General features: G+C 35.7%; 1 protein-coding gene across 1 annotated transcript in view; it reads right to left on the reverse strand.

The window, feature by feature from the left end:
* Window positions 1–16,713, reverse strand: part of RYR3 (ryanodine receptor 3) — a 189,194-nt gene that overhangs the window by 67,087 nt on the left and 105,394 nt on the right. Inside the window, exons 40-53 of the mRNA XM_063398804.1 lie at window positions 16,340–16,454; window positions 14,468–14,597; window positions 13,404–13,507; window positions 11,157–11,292; window positions 10,158–10,338; window positions 9,585–9,690; window positions 8,275–8,395; window positions 7,504–7,673; window positions 6,637–6,857; window positions 5,713–5,803; window positions 4,157–4,297; window positions 2,644–2,807; window positions 1,632–1,710; window positions 383–472 (exon numbers count right to left, since the gene is read on the reverse strand). Coding sequence (XP_063254874.1) covers window positions 383–472; window positions 1,632–1,710; window positions 2,644–2,807; window positions 4,157–4,297; window positions 5,713–5,803; window positions 6,637–6,857; window positions 7,504–7,673; window positions 8,275–8,395; window positions 9,585–9,690; window positions 10,158–10,338; window positions 11,157–11,292; window positions 13,404–13,507; window positions 14,468–14,597; window positions 16,340–16,454 — 1,849 coding nt within the window. The remainder of the gene's footprint in view (window positions 1–382; window positions 473–1,631; window positions 1,711–2,643; window positions 2,808–4,156; window positions 4,298–5,712; window positions 5,804–6,636; window positions 6,858–7,503; window positions 7,674–8,274; window positions 8,396–9,584; window positions 9,691–10,157; window positions 10,339–11,156; window positions 11,293–13,403; window positions 13,508–14,467; window positions 14,598–16,339; window positions 16,455–16,713) is intronic.

Raw genomic sequence — 16,713 nt, forward strand, 5'->3', positions numbered from 1 at the left:
TTCTACCATCTTTCTGGAAGACAAAATTGCCTTCAGATATGTTAAATTACACTTTCATTAAGCTCCAGGAGTTTCTGCCAGTCATCCATGGATTTTTTCATCCATGGAAGGCTGAAAAAACTGTGCAATTGATAGTTTTGAGTTCAAATTTGCCCAGGCCTGTGAAGAAGCAATGATCATTATGCCAAATGGAGGCAAATTACACAAGATTTAGTGTAAGATTAACTGAAAAATCAGTTCAGCATAAAGTTGTACCTATTAACTGTAAGAATTCTTGTTTGTGCCTCTGCCTGACATTTAACAGGTTATATTAGAAATGGATTTTTAAAAGTACACAAATCAATCTACTTCATATCAATGCGGCTGAAATTTCCTCTATTACCTTTTCAGCTAAAGTTTTGAAAGGCCTTATTAATGGGTGAGTCTTCATATTTTCATCCAGTGAAACACCGTATTTCCATCCACTATTAGTCTGAAAAAGGAAAAAAAAAAGCAAACCACAACTGAAAACCCCACTGAAATGAGATGATAAATCTCACTGATGAGTGAGAGCACATCAGCCAGTTTCCTTTGTCACATAACTGCTAACCCAGTCCAAGAGCTGTCCAGTGCCACAGGAGAGGAGCGTGCATCCACCTGTGCACACACAGGGGCAGAACATGCCCGAGACAGAACGGATGCCTCCTGTGAGCAGTGGGTATCATGATACCAGTCCTGAGCCTGACTCACATTGGCCCCTTTCAAGTGGGCTCATGCACTGAGCCAGCACTGAGGCAAAAAGATTGTCCCAGTTCTCTGGGAGGCTAAAGTCAGAAACACAGAGAATAGGTAACGTTAACAGATCAAGAACTGAAGAATGTAACTAATGAATTCTTTACCTTCAGCAATAGTAACTGAAATTTATGGTTTGAAAATATTCTGTGTATATTTACATATGCCTATGTATGTGTACCTTCCTCTACAAATTGCATACATAGCCCCCCAAACAAGAGAATTATTTTATACAACTCTGCCATAACATCATTATTAATTTGTTATTGTTATAATAAATTATTTAAGAATTTGTCTTTTCTTGTAGCTCTGTAGAAATAATGGAACAGAAATATGGCACAGTGACAGAGCATTTCGAAAATTATAGAGAAATTCAATATATAACAGGTTTCTTAAAGCTAAGAAGAAAGAAAAGCTACAACTACTTACCTGAAATAAATTACATTAGGCTGTACTTTTTTATCATGGAGCTGCTGCACTATTACCAGGCAAAGTGATGCCTAAAGAGCTATATATATTCTTACTTAAAAAATAATTTTTAAAAAGGCAAAAAACAAACAACAACCTAACAACAAAAACTCACCAAACCCCCAAACAAAAATGCCCCCTAAACTCAAACCAAACTCCCTTTTTTTCAGTCCCCTCAAATCTCTCCTAATAAATTCTTTGAAAAACTAATGAAATTGCAATGCATTTTCGTAAGCAAGAGGTTTCTTCTACAAATCCCAAACCAAATATGTAGACATCCATACATTCTGAACAAGGGCCTGTCAGTTAAACTGGCCAGTTTCAATTTCAATACTCACACTAGGAATTATTTACTAGTCCTGGACAGTTGTCAGTCTTAAAAGAACTCCTACCTTTTCGAAGGCCCATTTATCATGGGAATGTTCAGCGTACTTGCTTACGATATACTCCAACTTCTCAGGAAGCACAAGGCTGTAAGCAAAGAGGCTATGGTCATTCAGTCATAAGTTACTGAAGTCTGATTTATGAAAAAATGTCAGCACAATATAGCCCTAATCAAAATGTTTCACCTCCAAATGAAGGCAAGGCATTTGGCATAGCAATTCCCTATTCTTTAAAGGAAATCCACAAAAAAGACATAGCTATAATGGCATTTACAGAGAACCTTTAAGTACATAACAGTCACACTTTTTAGCAACTGAAATCACAAAGAAACAAAAACCTGCTTCACTACAACCTACAGGTAATGTTGTTGCTAATTCTTAATACAGAGTAATATTAACATGGATGTTTCACAATGCATAATGACGGAAGTATAAGACTTTAACAGCACGACTGAGCTAGTGATCCTCAATTCTTGAACATAAAGTCTGTATTTTAAAAGCACAAGATTGTTAGGAAGGCCAAATTTCTAATCATCCTACAAGATCTTATTTTGCCATATCATGTTTCTACAGATCAATTCTCAAAATTAAGTAAAGATTTTATAAAAATTGGGCTACAGACCAATTGAATCACCAGATTTTTGTGATCTTGTACAAATTGTCACAAGCACATGCAAAATAATGGTGGTGTCTAATTTGTCTGTCCCAAACATTTGAACTATTAGGCAATAGGGTACATAATGAATATAGAATTTACTATTTTCTCTGCAGACATAAGATGGAAATATTTAACATCTGTTCAGGGCTGAGAAGAATACGGTTTATGTCTGGTAAACAGGATATGTTGCAGTGAAGTATCTGGCAGAAGGAAGCAAAAATCCCTGGACTACTTCTGAAAGTTCTAATACCACTAACATGTCAGTCACCGGCCAACTCTCCCTACAGAAGATAAAAAAATGTTAATAAGGAATAGTATAAAAATATTTAAGGGAAGGAAACCACTATGAATTTCATGACTCACTTTGATGTGCTGACAGGCTTGGGATCAAAATTTCCTTCTGGATCCACTGAAGTCTGCTTTTCCAAAGTTGACATAATTCGTGTATCTAAATAATCAGGGGGCAAGGCACCAGCTATAGCACTTAGACAAGGCAAAGCCATTCGAAAGAGCTCTGGATCATACTTCTGCAGGAGAGATAGGAACTGGTTGGAAAACCCAATAGAAAAACATGCAAAATGTTAGTGAAATCCAAGCAGCCAGAGCCATGTACAAATATTAGATGCAAACAAACAGTAAGTCACATTTAAAATTCAAACATTGAGAAAATTTATCATTGCATGCCATCTATTTTCCATTATATCAGCATGACATATTCTTAAGACTACTCAGATTGACATAAGTGTGCTGACACTGTACATATGTGCAATAGGAGTTCAGCTCAAGCTTTCTTTGGGCCATGGAGGCCTATATAGACCAGATTTACACAACTCTTCTTTCACTGGGCTAGCAACCATTTACAGAAAAATAAAAATGTTGTTATAAAGAGCCACCAGTATTGGCAGAAAGATATGTTAATTTATCTGTTAAAGTCTAAGATGCACTAACTCAAAACATTTTATTGCATCAGGCACTGCTGACACTTTTCACGCTTGCGAAAGCACTAAGAGAGGGGTAATGTTACTAAAATCAAATAAAAATAAAGCTTAAAAAGCCATTTAAAAATAATGCATTTTAATGTCCATATTATAAATCAGAATGCCTAGAGGAGCAATCATCTATATCTGTTGCTTAGAAAGAGAACATAAATTCAGTGAGACACAAGGAATATGATTTTTGATTGTCCTAAAACAAAAACGGATTTTTGATTGGGCTAAAATTTGATCTCAAGCAAGCACAAAAAGCGTTTACTCAGTAACACATTTCTCATATCAGAAATGCAACTTTTCTTATTGAGAGAAAAAGTGAGTAAATTAAAAAGTCCCAATATCACACTTTGTAACAGAAAAATGGAAAATGTTTATTTCATAGTGTATTGCATCATATATTTCTTCAGGTGGGCAATATTTGGAAAACAAAAGAATATAAATATCTATTTGAAGGCAGACAATGTAAGTTTATTCTGCATATACTAACAATTTGATAAGAAAATACATATATTTATCAAAATTAATTTTAGGTCAGTAAAAAGTAATTTAAAAATGTTTAGTAGAGCCAAGATAGGAGAGCAGACAACACTGACATGTAAGTGCAGTGAGAATTAAACATTACATATATATATATATACATACACACACATCTCCTCATTAGTAGTGTAAAGCTTATGAGTATATCAAGCAAAGATTTGACATTTTATCAGCTTGGAGAGAACCTTTCAAGTTTCAGTATTAGATTTTTCACTTCATTAAAAGCATTGATTGCTGTATCTCCCATATTAGATGAAACAACCGTTAAAATGGGAACTTTCTGATCTAGGCACAGCAAATTATCACTGGTTTTTATAAAAACACAATGAAATGTGAATTGCAGCCATTACCTTATGAGACAAGGAATCAAAAATTCCCCAGAAAAGTTTTTCAGTTAAATGTAATTCTTCTTCTGCTGCAATTCCATAGCTTCCCATTCCTGAAGGCAGACAGTAATATTTCCAGCACTGCTCATAGTGATTTGTCAGAAGCTAAATTTTCAAGAAATAAAAATGCATGTGAAACATTTCTATTTAAGAAAATTAAAAACTGTTATGTTAAACAGTTACAGGAGTAGTGTTATTTATGTCTCTCTCTTCATTTCCAATGGCTCAGAATAATGGTCTTTTTTTTCTTCTTTTTGTTTTTGGAAGAGCAGCAGAGCCCATATTGTGAAAGTATAAAGCCTGTATTATCTCCAGCTCCTGCTGTGGGATTCTCAATGATTACAGGGAGCAGGAAAATTTCAGAATTGTCACCATCTGAGTACAGGCTAGCTCACAGGACAAAAATAGAGACAATGAAACAGGTATAAGGCAGGACATGATAGATTCTGGTGAAAAGTTTTACAAATTCAAATTTATTTAACTCCTTTCATTTGCAGTTGGTGGCTTTAGTGTTATTGAAAACACTGCAAAAGACACCTGCACTACACCCTCTTGGCTGTGACTGCTCAGCACTGGAAAAGTTGACAGAAAGAACTAGCATAAAGGAAAACTGTAAAGTTAAAGAGCTAGTATATATGACTGTTGGAGCACTTTCCACATAATTTCAAATTTCTACCAGTTTCTTCTGTAGAACTAAAAATTCCTATTCTAAACATATTTTAAAAAATTCTTTTGGTATCAGATTAGAATGTTGACATTTTTGTTTTTACTGCTATTTTGTGTAAGAAGGGAGAATAATAATTAAAAACCAACCAGACACTCCCTCTACACCACACTTTTACTCAAAAATTAATGATGACATTATTAGACATCATTAATTCAGTACAGAGTACATTTGTGAATATGGCCGCTCTGCTTTGAAATATGATAAAATTTAATTCTTTCACAAAAAGACACAGACCTAAGGTCAGGCTGTTTTATCCCAACAAAAAAAATTAACAAACCTGACAGAATAGTTCTAAATAAGACTTATCTAACAGCTGTAATTCTGTTTTTATTGAACAAAAGGATAGATGAAACTTCAGTTACAGATTACTCAAAAACAAAAGGTGAATTTTCCTCCCTGCATCCTGTCTCTTAGATTTCACTCAAAATTAATTCCTGGATCATGCAGCCCATCAAGAGTTACTATAGTTCATATAGCAGAAGAAGAAATCTCAAGATAACAGTGAAATTTAAATTGATACATTCAAACATTCTTTTGCTGAAGCAAAAGACAGGAAAGTCAACAATTCATCATACAAAATAACATAATCACCTAACTGTTTGCACTAGGCATGATTTTAAAAATTTTGCAAGCATTACATTTAATTTGAAAGGCTACAAAACAATAACATTATTTTCAATTCAGAAGTAATTTTACATTGCTTTATCCTTCCCATTCTCTTTTTAGAAAGGAGACAACAACAGTTTATTTTGAAGTTTTATGCTGGATACATGTACAAAAATAAAGTATTTACCTTGAGAGGCATTTTACAATATTCATTGAGCAGGGGCACATCAAAAACCAGCCTTCTCAACAGCTGTTGTAGCATAGAGGGACGCAAATGGCTGTAAATTTAAAAATAGATGTTAGCAAAATTCATACAGCTCAGCGTAAATGAAATAAAAATTGAAGCAAATTTACATATTGGGAGACAAAACACTCATTAAAAGTATTTTGAAAAAACAAAGTGAGGTGCTTAAGGAATCTCACTATCTACCTATACAAGGGTATAGCACAGAACACTGTGCTGCTTCTGAACCCTCTGAACTCAACAGACAGATCTACATTTTGGTTCCTGAGATAACACTGGTCACTCATTTCATGCAATATTAAACTAGTCTTAGGTCTGTTGCAGCATGGGACAGTGTGTCCCTGAGAGTGACCTGCGCTTTCAGGGCCCGCAGCACTCTGCTAAGAAGGGCTGATGAGAAAGAGGAGGAGACTGGATCCCATCCGGAAATCCCAGCGCTGTTTGTGTCGGTGCAGCCACAGGAGACAGTCTCAAATGTGTTCCAGGGATGAGAGAGCTGGGATTGGCCGAGGGCACTGGGTTAAATACAGGGAAGAAGGCGCCAATCTGAGGGATAGGGTCCAATAGGGACAGAGTACAGTGGTCCATAGGAGGGGCCAGGGACTGGTAAAACCAATGGGATAACAGAACCTAAGGAATATTAACACATATCTGCAAAGGTCCATGGGAGAGAGAGAGACTCTTCTCACCCACACCTAAGGAGGACTTTTTCCTCATCTGCCTCAGCCCCTCCATGGCTACACCCAATAACCTTGGTGGCAGGCCTCTGGGCCTCCACGTAGGTCTACATTATGGCCAAAGAAAGAAGTTGTTAAAATACGTATCCTGCACAAAATAAATTAATTTGTACACAGGTATCATACATACTGGCAAATAGCAAGCAGGCATTCCTCAATAGCATCTCTTTGAGCTTTCGTGAGGGACCGTCCCTTGGATAACCTATATATTGTGTGAAGCATGGAGTCAACCAGAGAGGCATGATGCTCTGTTCCAGAAAAGAGGGGAGCACATCTTTTGAGTAACGGAAACACAGCTGAGCAAATATATCTATTTAGTGCGAGAGCTGCCTCTGTGGTACTTAGAGAAACCTGTGTGAAGTAGTAAATGATTGTTAGTATCACATTGGATAAAGGTCACTAAATATGAAGACTATAAAACATAATAATGTAATAGTCCTTCAGTCTGCTAAGTGGCTGGGTGAGAACATGATATTCTCAGTATATACATGAGGACTAAAGCTGTTTCTTTTTCAACTGGAGAAAATCCAGGCCATGCATTTATGTCTCTTCTCCCCCTGCACTCTGAATAGCAGCAGAAAAGAATATGCAGCTTCTATCTTTAAACAGGTTAGAAAACCCCACTAAGCACTAAATAACACTTGTCATCTCAATTTCTTCATATCCCTGGATTTTCAGTGTAATTATTGGGAAAAAAACATGGGATAAAAGCAATCATTAGGCCTGTTGCAGTATACTCAATGTGCTTCTTGTATTACTGTACACTCTGCATCAAAAGATTTTAAACTTCTTCTACACTTTACAAGGTGCTACTGAACACTTAAATCAGACTTATGCACTATAAATTAATAGTAAGTGAATTAATATTGATTTTTATTAATAAAAATCTGATAATACCTTTTTTTAAAAGCTGTTTTGACTTGAAATTCCAGTTTTTTACACTTACAGAGCCACTATATCCAGCCACTGCACCTAAACTCAATAGTGAAATACGTACTGTATCCAAAGAGGCAGAAGCTCTTAAATCTGGTAAAAATCCAACTTCCAGTAGGTGAAGGAGGAAGCTTTGGTCCTTAATACCATAGACACGGTCCAAAAAGAGTACCATGGGTGCTTTATGATCAGGACAGAAACTGGCAGACATGTCTGGCTCATTTACTGTGCCATCTACACAAATATACAATGCAATTTTTAGTAGTAGAAAACTGATAAAACAAGAAACACCAAGGCATTGAAAGACATAATAATTACATTTAATATGTAAATTCACATACTCAAAGAAAATTACATTCTTGTTCAGTTTTGTTCTATGCTGAAAAAGAATAATTTAGAATACTACATTTTTATTATTTTAAAAAACCTATTGTTTTTCAATTTAATTATCTCTCACTCTTAAATGAAAGCTTAGAAATGAATGGTAAAATATTCGACAAATGACTGTATAATGTGGAAATACAAAGGGATAAGCCCAAGCTTAAATATTTTACCTAAAGAGGTAGCATCTCTAGAGCCACTGCTGGAGACAAAGTGCTGGCCCATTGGCGTGATCATTTAAACTATTTCTTACATTCTTACATTCTCTGCTCCACAGGAGCAAATATCTGCCACTGGAGCAGCTCTAATTGAAGCACATCTAATTAAAATTTGCAGAACAGTTCTCTGCTTACATTCAACTCTAACAAAACTGCTCCATTTTTCATCTGCAGGCTAATGTGGTAAAAGATCTGCATTAAAAAAATAAATGGTCTAACAAAAGTATTGAAGTTACCTTTGTTAACTGTGGACAACTTTAGTGGTATACTTATAATTCCCACCAAATCTTCAGTTGGCACTAGGGATCGGAGAATTGATCTGATTCGAATAGCTTCCCCTTTTCCACTTTGAATAAGCTGTTAGAAAAATTTATCAGTCAAGAAATTTAGTATTGAGGGACATAAGAAAATTTTGCTCAAAATATTTTTTATTAATATGATTTTTTTCAAACACTGCAAGAAAATGTACAGAAATTCAATTTATCCAAGAACGAATGAAGTTGCCAAATTCAGCTGTTCCTCCTTTTGTATCTGTTCCTATTTTTATATCAATGATTTCAAATTATTATAAATTCTCAACAATGCCAAAAATTCCACATTGGTAAGACTCCTAAACCAACCAGATATGATGATGAACCCAAGATTTATGAAATGCCAATGTTACCCAAAGAACCCATGGTGACAAGGTTTGAGCTTGCTTTTTTACACTGTAAATGGAGGCAGTCCTTTGTGATGTATCCATGGATTTTTCTATTTTTCTATGCTCTAAAATCTTCAGAAGGCATTTACAACAATGAGGTGAGGAATTCCTTTCAACTTCTAGCAGAAATCAGGTATTCATAACCTGTGTATGAAAATCTCTGCTAGTAATTTTCCTAACATGAAACTACTGTGTCTGGTAATAGAAAGCTACAACATATAGCTAATAAACTCAATAGCTTTTGTAAGAGTAAATAGGGAGGTTGCAAGCCAAATTTCCTACTCTTATTGTATTGAGATACATAGAAGATTTTAAGCTACTAAAGACTTTTAAGCAACAACAAGCAACACTCACTCTAATAAAACCAAGTCTTACACATGGCTGTTACAGGCATTACGGTTGAAACAGTTGTTTTACATATTTTCTATGTATTCACATGGTGTGGGCACCATGTTTAATCAATGCACATAAAATGCAGCCCTCTATCACATTCTTATAAAAATTATTTTTATGGCTTTCAAAAGAATTAATCAAGGGTCAATTTCAGAAGCTATTACACTGGTCACTTAATTGTGCAACACTCGTAGTTCATATTTGCTTTGATTCCATATCATGTAAAGACTACCAAAATTTTAGATAAATAAAGAAGCATAAAGGAATCAAATGATCGTGGTCCTTTTTTAAGGATATCTTGCAGGGAATACATCTATTTAGATACAGCAAAAAGCCATAAAGTCTACCTTCTGAAGGGAAGAAGGCTTTGAATAAGGAAAGGTTTAGCTAGACATGTGCAGTTATGTTGACAAATATCCTACATTTTCTGAGCAAGTGGTTAAATGAACTTACATGCATTTCTGGTGCACAGCGTCCAAGTAAATCTATGAGAGCTGAGTAAAATGACATGATTGCATTTCCCATGTGCACAGTCTCCTCTTCCTCCTCCTCCTCATCACTAAAAGGTTAAAAATAACAGTGAATAATTTTGCTAATCTATGTTTTATAGCTCTTCTCTGGAGCTAACGACATGATCCAGAGACTGTTCACCAGACATACTCATCCCTTTGGCTCCAGGCTAAAGGGTTTTTGTCCCTAGGGTAAGCATGCAGGCTACGTGTAATTGCTGACCTCACATGAGCCTTCTACTTTCCTCTTTTACTTTACCTTAAATTTAGCTTCATTCCACAGCAGTCTTCTCGTTTGTTTTGTCCTTCAGGCTTTCTCTCTCTGTAACTCTTATTCCACTTTTATCTAGCTAATGCTTTATGAATACCATATGACCACTGCTTGTGGATGTGAATCTCTAATTCTCTCTGTTTGTGTAATGCCTTACACAACAGGGTCTATTATCCACATACTGCAGGCATGATCGAACCAGCTATTAAATCCTCATTTAACAAACAAGCATTCACATTTACTTACCCTTCTCTTTTATATGCCTGGGAAGGAAGGTCACGACTAGGATTCTCTGAGATCCTGATAGCTTCCTGCATAGCAGCCAGCAAACCATTTCCTCCTTCTCCCCTGAGGTCCGGCCCGAAGCACTCCGGCCGTCGAATAAGGAGCTTGACAACAACACTTGCATTTTCCTCAACACTTTCACCTGAGGACCAAAAAGCACTATGCATATTTTCTCCTGAAAGGTATTCTTAAGTCAGAAGAAAACTTCATTTTCTCCTAAGTGTTACAAAATATAAAACAAGTCCTTATTCTAAGGCGCTGGAATTGAGATTCCCCTGCAGCCCGTGGTGAGGCAGCCGTGCCCCTGCAGCCCATGGAGGTGCACAGGGATGTGGAGATCCACCTGCAGCCCCTGAGGGAGACCCACACTGCAGCAGGGGATGCCTGAGAGGAGACTGTGAACCCCTGGAGGCCTGTGCTGGAGCAGGCTCCTGGCAGAGTCACCTGCAGAGCCACGGAGAGGGGAGCCCACACTGGAGCAGGTTTCCTGGAAGGACTTGTGGGGAGCCCACACTGGAGCAGCCTGTCCTGGAAGGACTGCACCCCATGGAAAAGTGCCCCACATTGCAGTAGTTTGTGAGAATTTTTGCCTGTGGGATGGACTCACATTAGAGAAGCTTGTAGAGGACTGTCTCCCATGGGAGGGACCATATGCTAGAACATGGGACTCTTCTCTTCAAGGAGTCGCAGGAATATACTGATGGAACCCCCACTCCTGGTCTTCCTGTGCCAAGGAATTCCTAACATGATTTGCTACCATGGCTTCAGGTTAATCTACTCAATTATGTGATTTGCAATAAATGAAAAAAAAATACAACTATGAAGATTAAAAAAAAAAAATAATAAAATACAACAATAAGTACAAACCAATAGTCTTGTGTTTGTAATGAGAAGAGTATGCATTAACCTCTCTTTATATTTAATTCTGATGGAATCTGGAGGCCAAGAAATTAGACTTACTGTTAGCAAAAACTGCAAATCGTAAGAATGACAGGTAACGTTCACCCTCTATCGGGTTCCATCCAATGTCTGGATATCCTTTAGCCAGCAATACTGGACAGCTCTGCAGGCCACAACCTGCCAGGTAGGTAACAACCTGCAATACAGAAGTAATAGCTTATTCAAATGTTTAGAAATACATTTCTAAAAATAGCTATAAACCAGAATGAGCTTTTTTTTTCTTTTTTTAATCACAAGATTATTTATATTCTGGGCATTTAAGCTAAAAACCTAACAACATAGCTCATTACTTTATCTGTCACAAGATTTTTTAATGAAAAAAGGCTAGCACTGTTTGTTCCTGAAGTTACCTAATTATATGATGACACGAAAATACAACAACATGAACAAATGTGGAATGTGAAAAATAGTATAAAATCTTGTACAATCCAGATCTTTTCAACAGTACATACACAACAACTAAAATACTGATCAGCTTTAAATAGAAATAGTATGAATAAATTCATACTCGGTCATGTATGGTTTATTTGCTACAACAGCAAAATAAACATTGCATCAAATGCTTATATAGCATAATTTAAATTTAAATAATAATTTGTATATTTAATAATAATTTAAATGAATATGAAAACTATCATAATTTTTCAGAAGAATGATAAATATCAATGAACAGTGTTAAGAGTCGGAACCCAGAAAGACTAAAAAATTCTAGTAATACAAAAATTTCTAACACAATGTTTCTTATCAAGAGGAATATCTTTAACTAAGGGAACTCTCTGAGAAATTATGATGCATTTTTTTAATTATACTAAACTGAATTTCAGAAATACATACAAAATAATTTCCTCATTCATCTAAAAGGAAATTTATAGATAGCTGTGCATTTTGAATAAAATAAAATAAACTTACATTTGTGCAAAGCACAACACTTAACCATGATTATAGCACCTAAAATAGGTAATGGCCACGAAGAATCTTCCATGAGCTTGATATCTGTTACTGTCTAAACATTCAAGATTTGTACAGTGCCAAGTATTTCAGTAAGCAAAGTGCCAAGTATTTCAAGGTAAGCAATCAGTAAAGGAGAAATATGGTCAACAGTGAAATTTACTCTAAGTGACTTTCTCTACAGTTGTTTCCATGAAAATATAAGACAGTCACTGGTACTGTTCCAGTCACTAGTGATGTATCCCAAGGATTGATATCAATACATTTTAATTTTTTATTAATGACAGGACAGAGTGCACTCAGCAATTTTGCAGGTGGTAGAGAATTGCTAATTCTTTTCAACAGCATATTGCCTAGTAAGTATACTGCTGTGCCATCTCACATCCTTTCCATTTATATTCTTTTCTGTCTTCCCCAAGCTATCACTGTAATACACCCGTTTATTTCAATTTCACAACTTTTCCTCTCCCACCCCATATATGGATCATAAACAGTCCCAGGAGTCCCACTGTCACCACAGGATCCTCTCATACTGCATAGAGATTTTCCCTGCACTCTCATTTAGGTGTTTGACTATTCTCCTCATTTAGATTAAACCCCGCTTTCTGTTTTCTGTCCTTAATGCTCTGCTAGCATACCTAACTTCCTAACTTACCTGCTTTCCTCCTCTTCTGACTGTGCATTCCATCTCTAAATCTGTTTTCCTCCTGTGATATACAAATAACTTTCATGCCATTTTTTACATTTTACCACAATTTCCAGCTCATCCTGTCTCTCCTCACATTCCCCTTTATTCCTAACATTGCCAGTTACTTGAATTCTAGATTTAGTTTCCCATTGATCCTACCTTTAAAATCCTGTTTCACCTCTCATCTTGAAATACCTGTCCATCCATTCTCATAACTCTAACTCCCATCCCCACAATTCTCTATGATTTAAGCCAAAAGACCTGTGTCCTTTTTTTAACATTCTCCTCTTAATTCTCAATTTTTTCCTCCCAAAACAACACTTCTTGATATTCCTGTTTCATGTCTTTTTTGTTATCCTTTCTACCTAACAACAATAGTAAAAGGATGCAGAAGATAGAAATAAATCTCTTTTGCTCTGATTCCTGATAAGCATAAAGCAAAATCAGGGAAAATGCTGCTCAGTCAACCTTACCTTGAAACAACATGTACCTAGAGTGGGTATTTCTGAATACAACATATTCAAAAACTACTATGACCAAACTTGCTCTTTTAAACCCTGTTAGAACAAGTACATCATTTAATAAATTGGTAAATAGGTCAGAGTAGCCACCTTATCAAGATCTGGCTCCTCCAGTGCGAGTGCAAGCTCATTGTTGTCCATTACAGAGGCTGCTGCCACATCGAGTGGTGTCGAACCCCTCATTGAAGGAAATGCTGCAGAAAGAGGTTAATGCATGATAATTAAATGGAGTTTGCAGTAATCACATTCATACGGCAGAGGGCAGCAATCACGCTGGAATCTAGAACGTAAATATATTCATAGTACATTTCAAGACTGCTCTTCCTACAAGAACACAGTCAACTGTTTTTAATAAAGTGAAAATGCTGAGATTTTTTTCTGACTTCACATCCATTTCTATAAGCCTATTCAATCACAGTGATCTTAAATACAGATAAAAAAACCAGTATTAACAATATAGCAAATCAGAGGAATACTAGTTCCTTAGGAGACCAACATGTTAACTACGTAATTCTGCACAGCCTTATTGAGGCAAAATTTTAAAACATGCCTATGTTTAGCAAAAAGAGACATTCCAAGCTTCAGTTACCTGGTTTCTTTCTTTATTTTTTTCCAGCTTTCTGTGTTTATTACGGCCAAATTCACGCATGAACAGCTAAATCACTGCTATCTTGAAATCTTTGCTATCTTGCCTTATCTTATAATAATAACATCTATCTAGCCAGTAAAATTTTCCTTGTGTTACAAATCTAATGCACATGCATTAAAAAGCATACATTCAATGTTCAAAAGAAAAGTATGAAATTTACTTCAGTAGCCTAAACTGTAGAGGCATGGAAATATAAACCAGATGAAACAGGCAAGCACAATAAGGAGTCAATTTAATCTTAGATATCAAACCACAACTATTTTGAACAGAAAAATGTTTGATACCAATTTTTTCAAGGTGTTTTCAGATTCAGACTATTCTGTTTCTACTATAATTCACAGACATATAAGCATGAAACAGAAGTGGAAAAAAAGGAAAATAATTAAAGGTGAAACAAAAAGGTGGTTTAAGCATGCTTCAGCCGGCTATACAAATTGGACATCAGCCTTGTGGTATCACAGTTGCTCCTACTCTTGCTGTTAGGTGCTGCAGCTACATGGCGTACCCAGTCCAACACTGCTGTTCTCCAGTAGGTAACTGAGGTGCTCAAACATGGCCTTCTGGTTTTGGCGGCTAATGCGACAGAAGTAGCACAGGAACCGACAACAGCTTGCCACCATCTTAGGAAAAGCGATCTGCTGAAGAGGAAATTTGACAAAGCAGTGAAATATGTTAATTACCAATCTGTTCCAGCTCCTCTTTCTGCACTCCTAACAAGGAAAGTATAGTGAAGTTACCAAGGTGATAAGCAACTGACAGTTGCTTTGACTCTAACTTAAGAAATGACCCACATTTCCTTTTAACTTTCACATTCATCAGGCCATTAAAGTGTTGAAAAATCATTTTTCAGAGAACTATAGGTGAGGTATGAGTTTGAACTGACAAACCTTCCCATCATTTTGGTTTTTTACCTTCGCACTACTCCTTCAGAGACAATACATGTCTCAATACAGTCTCATGATAAACCATTTATTTCAAGAAGCTGGAGATCTAGTTTAAACAACCTGCTGCCCAACCCAGAAAAATGCCCAATCCCTAAATCACAGGCTACAGTTCATGATTGCTCATTCCATCTCTTGAAGCTATTAACATGGAACAGAAACAAATGTTCATGAGGTATCTACTGTCTAAATACAATTCATAAAGACAGAGACATAAAATAGGTTATTTTGGGTGGCCAAGCACATTTAATGGCACAGCACCAAGTGACTAAGCAGTTTTCTCAGTCAGCATTTCCTTTGAAGGTTATCATGGTAATTTCTGTAGATCTGTATTACTAAAATTTCCTAGGAAAACATTTTAATAAAATTAGAAGGCATTGAGGGTTGTCATTGTTTTGGGTTTCAGGGTTTTTTATCACCTTTGGCTCTATGTACAATTTGTAGCAAAACCAGGGTGTTGTAATACCTATAAATTAGCAAAGTAATATTAATTTTATAATTAATTGTAACTTGCCTTGAAATGCAACAGAAATATTAAATTTCGGGTATGTGAATACTTTGTAAAACTGGAATGGTATAGGCAGATTAAATGTATAAGCATTTAAGAGAATTATATAAGCAATATGATCAAAGAAGCAAAGAAAGAATGGTGCAGCTGCACATAGAAGACAATCAAATTATGAAAATTTGAAAGACAGAAAAAAGATAAGCAAAAGGTAACATATTGGGCTGAAAATTGTTCCAAATACATAAGAAAAATTAGTGGCCAGGCAAGAGGATATTAGATAAGGAATACTGGGATCAGAGAAGATTGGGGGTGAGGCAACAAGATGAAAACATCAGGCATGAGCAAAGAGAAAAAAGAAAATATGAGTACTTCACACTTTCTTCAAGAGTGAAAATTTTCTGTTAGGCTTCTCAAAATTTACACCACTCTGCCTTTAAAATAACATGCATATATATTTAAGCATAACACAGAGAAAAGTGAGAACACAAAACTGCAAGAAAATTTTTGCTCAATTCAAGTACATGAATTTGAGCATTAAAATTTAAATTTGATGTAGTCTCTTATTAAAATTTAATGGTAGTAACACTTCATTTAAGATGAAGAGGTAAATTTTCCTACCAGAGCTACACTTCTAATAAATGCAGTTAAAGTATATAGTTCATTTAAGAACAAAAGATTTTACAATCCTATTACAAGAAAAACGAAACACCAATAATATTTCAGGTTTTGAAAATCAAGGCTAGGCTACTGGACTTCTCCCTCTAGTAAAATAAAAAAAAATTCTACTTTTTTCATTAATGAATACTTTAATTTGGACAAGCAAAATTTAGCTGACATGGGATATATTTTTGTTCACTTCTTAAACATCCTAATACATTTTTGATGAAGTTCAAAATACAAAACACATAACAAATTGTGGTGAAAATACCTGAGATTTATCTCCTCCAAGCACATTGACCATCACATCCATAACAGTCTCATGCATGCCCAAGACTCTCATTAAGTTAGGATGCTGATAAAACACCTTATTGTTCATTATATCCCTAAAATGGAGAAAAGACAATTTGTTTTTAAGAAACCCCAAATTCATTTAAGTCGATGCACTGAGACTTCAGAAGTATGCATTCACTGTATTAACATTCTTTAAATTCTTAGAACTCAGCATAATACAAAAACCTCTGAGAACAAAATGCTTCATATTTCAATATGCTGTCACTCCTCTAATTCTCATAGATTCTTCATAATGAGAATATTAACCTCCAAATTATTTCAAGATGGCAATTCTTCATCTCTAAATTGCTC

The sequence above is a fragment of the Prinia subflava genome, chromosome 5, assembly GCF_021018805.1.
Source record: "Prinia subflava isolate CZ2003 ecotype Zambia chromosome 5, Cam_Psub_1.2, whole genome shotgun sequence".
Taxonomy (NCBI): Eukaryota; Metazoa; Chordata; class Aves; order Passeriformes; family Cisticolidae; genus Prinia; species Prinia subflava.